At 39.4% G+C, this 11,157-nt stretch overlaps 2 protein-coding genes and 1 long non-coding RNA gene across 3 annotated transcripts; 1 reads left to right on the top strand and 2 right to left on the bottom strand.

Moving 5' to 3' along the window:
- Positions 1-481: 481 nt before the first annotated feature.
- On the bottom strand, positions 482-6,745 carry htr6 (5-hydroxytryptamine (serotonin) receptor 6). Its single transcript, XM_079557622.1, has 3 exons — positions 5,013-6,745; positions 3,114-3,248; positions 482-872 (listed from the first exon to the last, which is right to left on the bottom strand). Exons 1-3 carry the CDS (start codon positions 5,886-5,888, stop codon positions 516-518), a joined length of 1,368 nt encoding a protein of 455 aa, XP_079413748.1. The 5' UTR covers positions 5,889-6,745; the 3' UTR covers positions 482-515.
- A 253-nt stretch (positions 6,746-6,998) lies between these two features.
- Positions 6,999-10,477, bottom strand: micos10 (mitochondrial contact site and cristae organizing system subunit 10). The gene is made up of 4 exons (XM_079558987.1): positions 10,359-10,477; positions 9,924-9,971; positions 7,712-7,818; positions 6,999-7,496 (listed from the first exon to the last, which is right to left on the bottom strand). Exons 1-4 carry the CDS (start codon positions 10,420-10,422, stop codon positions 7,488-7,490), a joined length of 228 nt encoding a protein of 75 aa, XP_079415113.1. The 5' UTR covers positions 10,423-10,477; the 3' UTR covers positions 6,999-7,487.
- On the top strand, positions 8,052-8,340 carry LOC306964529. The gene is made up of 3 exons (XR_013792979.1): positions 8,052-8,067; positions 8,116-8,201; positions 8,279-8,340. It is a non-coding gene; the product is annotated as an uncharacterized lncRNA (long non-coding RNA).
- Positions 10,478-11,157: the final 680 nt, after the last annotated feature.

Raw genomic sequence — 11,157 nt, 5'->3', positions numbered from 1 at the left:
CCAAACGGGGGTGAAGTTAGAAGCGACCAAGCTCTTCCACGCTTTCCCTATTTAAATACAGGTATGTAAAAAGTTAGTTACACAATCCACGTATAGTCACACAAAATTAAACATGTCGATTTTCTATGCGAATAAAAAGGGGTACTATATTGTAAGGCGTAATAACACCTTAGGAGCACTTCAATGTCCGTGCAGTAAAGTTGAAGTGCTCCTAAGGTGTTATTACGCCTTACAATATAGTACCCCTTTTTATCCGCTTAGAAAACCAGACAGGTACGAATCAACTCGTCTGAGCTCAGGTAAGAACATATCTCAGTATGTAAAAATGGTGGCCTATTCCTTTAAATATATTATGTTATGTTGTGTATGTTAAATGTGTGTACAACTATATCCTAACATAACCAAAATCTGTCCAATAGATAAATCATGCTTTTTTTGTTTAACCTGAATTGTCTTAGTTAAACACCAAAACATTTTAGGGCTAACTTTGTCATTTTTCCTTTTGCTCTCCCCCTTCAGTCCAGTGTGTCCACTTGGTTTGGCAGGAGCAGAGGTAGCTCGATGCCGGCGTGCGCAGCGTCCAGCAGGTTGACGGCGTCAGTGGCGGTTGCAGGAGGGTGCGTGGGATCGGAGGCAAGAGGCGAAGCTGGGCTGCTGGCCAAGTGGGGCTCCCCGGAGTTTCGAAGGGACAGAGACAGAGCCGGGGACGGTCTCCGGGGAGAGTGAGACGAGCAGCAGGGTAAGAGCTTCCCCAGGGCTCGTTTGAAGTCTCTCATGAACAGTGGGTAAATGATAGGGTTCATTGTGCTGTTGCAATAACCCAGCCATGTGATGGCGTCAAAGAGGGCCACAGGGACACACTCACAAACTGCCTGTAGCAACAGAAAACATATTAAGAAAAATAACAAAAACTGTTTATGTAAATGTAATAACCAGTATACAGAAACTACAAAATCTCATTGCCAATTTATAAGAAGAAGAAGAAAGTTGAGCAAAATGCCTTCATCAGGACTTAAACACTAGTTAACTTGTAGTATTGTCACTCAAAGGTCAAAAGATGAAAATAGTTGCATTAAGAAAGAAGTCTTGATTTTGTGTGATATCTCCTAGTATTGATGTTGTTTTGACTCTTTATTTTCCTCTTCTGAAACTATTGAGTATCATCTGGTTCAGCTGTATACTACAAACAAGTCATCAACAAAAAGGGATATTTCAGGATTTTTGACACAGAGTCTCATTTCCTACGTATCCAGTGTTGTTTTTTTGTTTTTTTTAATTCATGCAGTCCTTATATTTGAAGAGTTCAGTGGTGCTAGGCTAGTGCGAGGCTAGCGCATGTCTATGGTAACTAGTTGCCTGCATTAAAAACTTCTTCATCGGGTCGTCCTCCAAACGTTGTCATATCTGATTTGTAGAAAGCTCCTTTGTGAATTCCACGTGTAGTAATGCCGGCCGCAGGTAAACAAACCATTTTTGATCCAGTAACCTGGCAGATCACTCCACTGCTGCATAGCTTACAATCAGGAAGCTGATGCTGCTCAAATATAGGTTATTTTAAATGCAAAATGGTTATATCTCAAAAATGATTCAGTCAACACAGACATTTATATCGGTAGTCTGGTGTTATAAGTGATTTGCCTCAGGTGCACTGTGCTTCAGTCAGACTGTTTTTAATGCAGGCTACTAGTTACCATAGACATGCACTAGCCTAGCACTAGCCTAGCACCACTAAACTCTTCAAATATAAGGATTGCCTCAATTTTTGTTTTAAATCTCCAGAAATCAACAACACTCTGGATAACTAGGAAATGAGGCCCTGTGTCAAAACCCCTGAAATACCCCTTTAAGGTAGATACGATAAGTGGGGATTGTAACATTGACTAATTATCAGTGTGCTGTATCCCGCAAGAATAATATGTATTTGTATGCATATGTAGAGATAAAGAGGGACCAGTGAAGGAGGAGACAGCTGTTGGAGGAGAACTTCCAATACTATCGAGATAAAACGGCGAGGCGGTGGGAACAGGAGCGAGGGAGGGCTGTGTTTCACACACCACATTGAGTGCGAAAAGGGAAGGAATGGGTCTATGGAGTCTAATATAGGGAGGAGCGAGTGGGCACAGATGGATAATCAAGACTACTGCATCATTGAAACCTCCAAAAAAGCAATTACCATGACCAATTTAGTCTAAGTCGATTCGTGACATTCGTTTGCTCTTTCCCACTGTGAGTAATCAACACTGCCATCTGATCCGATCCAAGTATCTCAAAAGCTGGTTATACATGGCACGTCGTACGTTGCTTTCAAATGATGAGTCAGTCGAGCAAAAAGTGAAATGCCAATGTATTTCCTTGTTGGACGGCAGTGACGCCAAGAGTGGCCGACACCAAAATAGATCCGTATCGAAGTGTCTTTGTCCTTGCCTTTCTTTCACAGTTTTAATAAGAACTGTTGTGTTTCTTTACATTTGTGGGGAAAAATGTCAAAGTGCAAATGTTGATCTGCAGCAGCCGTGACCTTAAGTAACATCTTACTCTTTTGTGAGCACCTTTTTACTATTATTGTCTTGGAGGTTGCAGGGCTAACGAGGCATATTATTATATCTTTTGGACTATAATGAACACAGTTAATGGGTTTGTTGACCTAAAAGGAAGAAAAGAAAATGTATTCCTGAAATTGATTTAGGTCACAGTGTTATACCGTGGGTTCAGGGGAATTTTTTCCTATTCTTTAAATTCTACACTAAGAATGATATAGACAATGTACATTTCAGCCTAGCATCATTGGAAACAAATGGAGACCTAAACTTCAGCACAACTATGATTGATAACAATGAAATGAGTCTGCAGTTATTGTATACTTAGATCTGAATACGTGTGTTACTGTATATTTTTTGTGTTTATTTAAAGGAAATGTTTAAATTTCTGTTTTGATGCATTGTATGTAGCATATTCACTGCCTTTTTGTTGTTGTTGTTGTTGTTGTTGTTGTTGTTGTTGTTGTTGTTGTTGTTGTTGTTGTTGCTAAATGGCTCACTACGCTCTCTACTCACTGGCTGTTTCACGTCTGAACACACAGATATAGATTTAAATGTATTGGAGCCTAGACTGACCTGGGCCATGTTGGTAATGAAGAAGGGGAGCCATGTGCAGAAGAACAGTCCCAGGAGCACCCCCAGAGTGAGACTGGCCTTGAGTGCCCTCCGACCTTGTCTGTGAGCCAGGCGGCGCTCACTGGTCACCGAGTTCTGTGGGGCAAATAGGAGGGTCAAGGTTAGTACACGCTGAGAGCACTGGTTGGGAGATGGTGGTTCTTGCTGTTGTCATGGTATTTTTTTTTTTCATATTGCTTGAGCACACTGTTGTAAAGCGACACAGTCTAAAAGTAAACGCGACAGACTATGTGCGATTGTGCGTACATTGTTTTTTTCACACTGTTTATCACACACAAGTTGCATAACTAAACGCAGTTGATTGTCTTCTGCAGGACATTGGCTGCCTTCTGCAATGTCCTGAACAAAGTAAATCGACTCTTAATTGATTTAGTAAGTTTTCCCACATGTGTTGCTTATTCAAAAGTTTTATATGGCATGTATTCATTTTTTTCCCCCATAATTGGCGCATTTACAGCACATTGTTGTCTCATCATTTCGTTTACAATCAGTGTAATCATTAATCTTGGGACTGGGCCAAACATGCAATACCTTTCATCTTTGATGGAATATTTACAGAAAAGAAATGATCAGCGAGTAAAGCTGTTGCATAAAATGATGAGTCATTCAGAGCAGACAAGGTTAGAAAACCTTCATCAAAGCCACTCCGGAGTTCATTTAGAAGTAACCCGCAGCAAAAAATTCTGTTATACAAAGAAAATGAATGAATTAAACTGACACATTTGAATCACTGCTCTTTGCCTTTGCCCCTTTGTCCTCTTGTTGTAGTAATTATGAGTCTGGCTTTTAGGAAACACCTCATGCTACTACAAAATTGAAAAGAAAGTAATTTATCTATTTTTCCATGCAGATGAAGAACATTTTTAATTCACGTTTTAACAGGGCTCAGTAACCCCTGAAAAGGGTTGGTTCTATTGATCAAGATATTTTTCCTCATCTTTTAGTAATGAAGGTCTGTGGTGTCAAAGTGCTATTCGGATAATTAAAAAACAAATATTTCAATAGATGTCTTGTACAGTATAGTTATATCCATAGTCAAACTTAAAGGTAAATCCTATTTCTTTTTTAAAAAAAAAGAAAACAGCTTTGTTTGCCCCAAATTTTATCAAGTTCATAAACTTATTGCTAAAATAATTAGTTCCTCTCAATTTTCAAAATTCACAGACTCAGAACCTTTAGAGCATGTTTGTAAATGCCTGTAAATGTATAGAATAGAATGCTGCATTAACATTCAACAATTTTGCTTAACATTAAATTATTGGTGATATGTTTTTTACCTTTATTAGTCAATAGAGCATCCACCCACACACTGCCCATGCATGAGCACAAGCATGAGATTGGCTCAAGATTTTTGTTAAATACTTTGTTAGAAGCACATGAAAGCTTTAAGTGCATTAGACACATTAGAGACAATTTTTGCTAAAACAAAGTTAACACAATTATATATAAGATTTTGCTAAAGATTGTACCCAGCTTTCTTTAGTTTGGCCATTTTTGTGATGTTTATAATTTCACTTCCTTATTGGGAACTGACAGGAAGTGATGAAGGCAAATGATTTTAAACTGTTGCCATGCCAACCATGTTGGGAAATGGAGTCAAACTGCTTTGGGACTTTACCTTTGTCACTTATGTCAGCAACTACAAAATTTTAATAAAAATAACTTTTCTGCCCAACATTTCTACATTAAAATCACTGCTTCACTGAAATAAAACGATAATTATGCAACTGATGTTATCCTTCTGAATAAGTCATATTTATAAAAAAAAAAAAATGTAATATTCACTTTATGAAATCAGCACTTCCTATTACAGCCTAATGTTTGCTTTCTTTTTCTTACCGGTGCATTTGGTACCACCAGTGGTTCGTGGTGACTACAATCATCTCCGTCTGGATTTCCAGCCATGGCGCCTGGTGAAGGAGGTCTTGAAGGCTCCCCTAGAGAGGCATGTGGGTGGGGTGGGTGGCTCAAAGCAGCAACTCTCTTGGCCTGCCTCCTCGCCGCCAGGAGTATCCGACAGTATGTAAAGCAAATGGCACTTGATGGCAAAAAAAAGGTCAGCACTGAAGCTACTAAGGCAAAGGGTAGGGTCACTCTTAAGCGACACTGAAATGAAAGTCCACCTGGGGACAGCTGAAAGTAGGATTCTGGGTAAAGGTTATCCGAGTAGCTCAGATTGCTTTGTGAAGGGGCCCTCCAGTGACCCAAACTGTGCCATTTTAGTTCAATTGGAAGGAAAGATGCTAACGCCGCCAACCCCCAAGCAGCAGCCACTAAGAGTAACGCTCGAGGTGGGGTCATTCTTTGCTTGTAACGCAGTGGAGAAATTATGAAAATATATCGGTCTAGACTTATTACACACAAGTTCAGAATAGATGCGCTACAACACATGACATCAAAACAAAGCCAAATGGGGCAAAATGCAGGCCACAGGACCCACGCCCCACACAGTACGTTTAACATGGCCGGGGGCATCACTACGAGTGCCACCATGAGGTCAGAAAAGAACAGAGATACTAAAAAACAGTTGGAGGTGCAGCGTAGAGAACGGTGAGCGAATACTAAAGCAATGAGCAACATGTTTCCGCTAACAGTCATCAGAATAATAATGGTGAGCGTGAACGCCAACAACCAGGGGCCACTGCCGGTGATGTCCCAGGCACTAGCTGTGGAGACTGTGCTGCTGAGGTTTCCTGTTACGAAAGCATCAGCCATGGTTTCCCGATGTTCTCAGTCTTAGTTACCCTGTGTATCACCAGTCCTATTTCAGATGGAGGCAATGAGAGTGACAAGAACTTCTCATGATAATTTTAACTTGCTTCTAAAGAAAAACATTATGAAGGTTGATATATCATTTCAAATGTGTTACCCACCAATTACTTTTCCTGCTTAATGATATAAAAACATCACTTTCACTGGTACAAAGTTTTAATCTCAACATAGAACATAGCCATAAGAGCAAGTATTGCGACATCAATGGTGTAATCCAAAATTGTGCGAGGATCCATCTGCTGTGCAAGATTGATTGCAACTGAAGTGGGAAAAATTAATAAAAAGTGCTAAATGTGTATCCAAAATATCTCCAGGACATCTTGGAGTAAAGAGAATTTCCAAATAAGATTTCCTTTTTGTCTTGCTTCCAGTCAAGATCTCCAGCGCTCGTTCACGTCTCGGAGCCAGTGTGAGCCATTCAGCGTCTGACAGTTTCGAAGCATTCCCTGCCTGGAGGTGGAAGAGAGAACACGCGGAGCAGTGGGGCGAGCAAATGAGTGGCACCGTTCTCCGAATCCTGCCTCACCTGGTACAAGTGCACATGGTCTGTAAATCTCCTTGGCGAAATTGCTGTCTTTTATTCGAGAAGCAGAAAGAAATGGAAAGGATTTTTTGCGGCTGCATCCCCGAGCGTGGCTTTGTCCCCAAGTGCTCTACAGGTTGTGGTCTCGCTGTTGTTAATCCCCGCGCCGGCCACTCGAGCGCACGTCGCTCCCTCTGTAAGCCCGGAGCGTGTCGGAGCGGAGAGCTGTTAATGCACCATCACAGCCAGAAGATCATCATTCTAATCATAGGAACGACCGTGGGTGGTCTCTTGCCGTGTTTGGTCATGGTGTGTTTAATGACTAATACACAGCTCTGTCTGACCACTTAATGAGCGTGTATACTTTACTAAAGAATCTGATTTCTTTTATTGCCTAGTTTTTAAGGGTATGATAAATTCTGGTTATCATGCTATACATTTGATTAAAAAGTGATCAAAACTATGCAAATGTCCTACAGATAAGGTACTTAAGAACAAAGAAGAAAGAAGAAATTGCTCTGTGACAGAAAATATGACTCGATGGAGACGTTTTATAACTCAGCCCATAAAATATTACATAAAATTTAGGCTAGACAGATACAGCTTGCTCTTAATATGCGCCTCCAAATCTGACTAATAATGTGTCCAAGGCTGTCATGTTATCAACCGCCTAACCCCCTCTGCTCCGTGTCCTTGCCCACCTCCTTATGGTGCAGTGACAACACATCTCCACAGACCACGACACTTCTCACTCACTCCCACGTATTCACCACATCAGCGCTTCCTTTTATAGTTTTTATTTTATTATTCATTATTAAACATTGTTGGTATCAGATATTACTCATTGAAAATAATAAGGAAAAAAAAAAAAAATACATTCCCATTAAATAAACTTTGTGATTTGATGCACGTAAATGATACAGACTGGAAGGAATAGTCCAAATAACAGTGCAATAATATTGACTTATTCCACAGAAATAAACACAAAATGGCAGAAAAAGACCTTAGACCACATGCGGCTACGCCTCCTGTGAGAAAACAGAACAGATGGAGTTAGATGGCTTCACTTTAGTTTTGCATTCATTGAACATTAATACATTTCTAACACAAGCAAGCATATTGATCAATTCCAGCGGTTGGAATGTAAATACTTTATGGCATGCACCTTATCATAATATGACCAGAGTTTAAAGGTACAACACAATAAGATCAGGAGTTTAAGTACCTAAAAATAAACACCAACCTTTTCACTTTTCCGTACCACGTAATGTGATCTTAAGTCATTCTGACAGTTTGCGTAGGCCATCCCCAGCCCAACTCCGGAGCCAAGAGAAATTGGCCACGTATGTCCTACAAAAAATAATAGCAATGCAGATGACATTCCAGCAGGGCAACAGCAAAGCAAAATCATTAAAATGTCTGAGAAATGTATGCTTTGAATTGAAATAGCGTCTTCGATTTTTTTTTCCATCACTGAATTTTCACTGCTCATTTTTCAAGGGTTTTAAATTGAAAATGAAAAATGCACCTTTTAAATATTCACTGTTGTACTTTTCAACACATCTAATTCAACATAAATTCACCCTTAGAATATTCAATGTAAAAAAAAAAATCAACAGTTGTAATTTAATGTCAAATTTGCAATAGATAAAAATTCAACTGGAAAAATTCACCCTTAAAATATTCAATATTTAAAGAATTCAAGCCCTTAAATTCAGCAGCAGAAATTCAGAGTGTGAAATTCGCCGCTAAAAAATTACACAGAACATCCTGAACAAGGCATGAGCAATCGATCCTGGATGACTGAGAGCTGAGACGCAGGATGTTTCCTATTGGTTTCTGTCTTTAGTGGGCGCAACTTACACATGTGGAAACAGGAGTTCACGACTCAAATCTAAAAATGTTGAGTGATCCCTTACATGTTTGCTGATGAACCAGAATTTGGCTCGACTCGCTCTGGATCGATTGCTCAGGCCTTGGTGTCCAGGATGTTCTGTGTGAATTTTTTGCTGCGAATTTCACTCTTTGAAATTCTACTGTTGAATTTAAAGGAATAGGCCACCGTTTTTATATACTGAGATACGCTCTTACCTCACTTTAGCCAAGTTAATATATCCCCGTCTGGTCTTTGTCCGTGCGCTCTGCCAGGCACACGGAGCACATACGCAGCCTCTCCCACATGTCACATAGCTCCAAAAAAGCTACGTGAAGTGTTTTCATGCGAAGTATATTTACACAGAAATGTAACGTGTCGATTTTATAAGCAGATAAAAAGGGGGACTATATTGTGAGGCGTAATGATACAAGGAGCAAAACGTCCGCGCAGTAACTCCTAAAGACTTCCCCCGCTCACATTTCTGTGTAAATATACTTCGCATGAAAACACTTCACGTAACTTTATTTAAATAGGGAACACGTGGAAGAGCTTGGTAGCTTCTATCGTGAGCTTTTTCGGAGCTATGTGACATGTGGGAGAGGCTGCGTACGTGCTCCGTTTGCCTGGCAGAGCGCACGGACAAAGACCAGACGAGGATATATTAACTTGGCTAAAGTGAGGTAAGAGCATATCTCAGTATGTAAAAACGGTGGCCTATTCCTTTAAGGGCTTGATTTTTTTTTTAAACATTGAATATTTTAAGAGTGAATTTTTCCATTTGATTTTTTTTTCTACAGCAAATGTTTCACTCTGAATTTAGACTGTTGAAATTTTTAAAAATACAGTGAATATTTTCAATGTGAATTTTTCCTTTTGAATTTGAAACACGTTGAATTATGTGTTGAATATTCAGTGTCTGAAATTCGAGGACAAAAACTAAAACTTTATTCTAAAACGATTTTTTTTTTTCCTTTAGACAAACGGAAAATGTTGAGGGTTCTATTCAGAATGTGCATTTCCTCTATGTCATTTTTTAATTTTTATTATTATACTTTCTGGCCTTGACCCAAGTGCTTAATGTTTTCCATTTGGGTTGATCTGTGTATCACATCACATGCTCCTTTACATTAAACTTTCAAAATATAGTGAAGTGGATGCATGAGAGTAGACTATTTATGTTTTCAAGTCAAAAGGTTGTGGGCTTTTGAAATGAGGAATACTTCTGTTGTCGCTTTATTCATGAAGACTATATTACATAAAACAGTATCAGTCAGTCAATAATAATTTTGGGTAACATTGATTAAATACATGTCAGTTTTTTTAAGCAAACTTCACAACTTCCCATTGCATTGCATTCTTCAGCCAATGGGACTGGCAGGAATAACTGAGTCAACTGAATGGAAAAGAAAGATCAGAGCTCAATCTGTGCCTGCCCGAGTTCACTCGTACAGTATAAAGTTAAGAGAATGGCTTCTCATTTAGTTGTCTTAAATCACTGTGCGCTCTATGGTGGAAAGACACCTTGATGTAATATATATTTACGCACGTGCATTTAAAATTACATGAACATTTGCCTTACGTTTAAAGAAGAGGACAGAAAAAACTATTCCCAGTCCGAGGCCAGTGCCTGCAACAAAAAATACACAATTAATACCTGCCCAAAATAAACATCACTTGCAGCAATACCAAACCTGATTGTAAAATGAGTCCATGCGTAATGTGGAGTTAGCCACAGGGCACGAGCGATTTCATTCAAACTATGAATGCATATCGAGTACTGTGTAAATCAACATTTTTGGGTCATTTTATACAGATATCGGATATACTAACAGAAGAAGAAGGGAAAAAAAGGCATAATCCATTCTGTCTTTCTATGTCCTTTATATGGGCTAACTGGTTAGCCTCATACCCAGCCAATGACAGCTGTGTGGAACTATAGAATCTGTGGTGTTTTTTGCTCTTTCTTGAGGGATATACGACCGTAGGTATGTTCACAAGATCTGAGAGTATTTACCGAGCTTGACAGCCGCATCGGCCACACAGCGGTCCCATTTCTTCCCCAGCTCGTTCTCAGACATGCTAAGCTTTAGCACGGGTCAGGCTTCAAGTGTCAGAGCGAGAGCGCTATGGCTGAGGTACCGTGCTGCGTTCAAGGGCGGTAAGGGATGGGAGAACGGAGAGTCATCAGTAACAGTCAAGTTCAACGGGGGGAAAAAGAATGAACAATAGAATAAATGAACATGTCTCAACAAATTTTACAAGCGAGATGTCATTAGTTAATTGATTAAGTTTAGTTTGTCAATATCTATCAGTCCGTCCATCCATCCATTCATCCGCAATCTATTAGCGCCATCTTGCGGTAAGAAATAGCCTACTACACAGTGAAGTCAATGTGTATGTAAAGAATAATTTTATCATATAGGCTATACTACAATTGTTATTGTGTTTAAATGTATTATAACTTGTCAAACATGTCATTATTGAATAATATATTAATTTAAAAAAGAATAGGCAACCTGTCCTTGAGGGGCAGCATCATTTCCATAACAAAAGTTTATTTTAACGCTTAAAGCCACACCGTGTTACATTTCACCCAATGAATAAATAAAGCACAAACAATAATTGTATTACAAATAGTTTCACTGATGAAAAATGCTGATGAAACAAACAGGTGTCTTTGTCTTTGCTCTGAGCGGTTCGCCTCTCCTCATACCTCTACAACTTTACTGGAATCTAAAGAGGTTAGGTCCACAATCACATCCAAATCCATGCAAAGAATTTTTCTGTGTCTAGCTGGTCACTAGTTGCAGGTA

The sequence above is a fragment of the Gobius niger genome, assembly GCF_951799975.1.
Source record: "Gobius niger genome assembly, chromosome: 6".
Taxonomy (NCBI): Eukaryota; Metazoa; Chordata; class Actinopteri; order Gobiiformes; family Gobiidae; genus Gobius; species Gobius niger.
Note: the sequence above shows the minus strand (reverse complement) of the source record. Positions and strands in the feature narration are given on the sequence as shown.

What these genes read in the sequence shown, in the direction of transcription:
- htr6 (XM_079557622.1), bottom strand. Translation starts at nt 5,888, where the DNA reads ATGGCTGATGCTTTCGTAACAGGAAACCTCAGCAGCACAGTCTCCACA. An exon ending in TGGTGGTACCAAATGCACCG is followed by an intron (nt 3,249 to 5,012) that starts GTAAGAAAAAGA and finishes TTTGCCCCACAG; the next exon opens with AACTCGGTGACCAGTGAGCG. An exon ending in TCATTACCAACATGGCCCAG is followed by an intron (nt 873 to 3,113) that starts GTCAGTCTAGGC and finishes CTGTTGCTACAG; the next exon opens with GCAGTTTGTGAGTGTGTCCC.
- micos10 (XM_079558987.1), bottom strand. Translation starts at nt 10,422, where the DNA reads ATGTCTGAGAACGAGCTGGGGAAGAAATGGGACCGCTGTGTGGCCGAT. An exon ending in CGATGCGGCTGTCAAGCTCG is followed by an intron (nt 9,972 to 10,358) that starts GTAAATACTCTC and finishes TTTTTGTTGCAG; the next exon opens with GCACTGGCCTCGGACTGGGA. An exon ending in TTCTGTCCTCTTCTTTAAAC is followed by an intron (nt 7,819 to 9,923) that starts GTAAGGCAAATG and finishes TATTTTTTGTAG; the next exon opens with GACATACGTGGCCAATTTCT.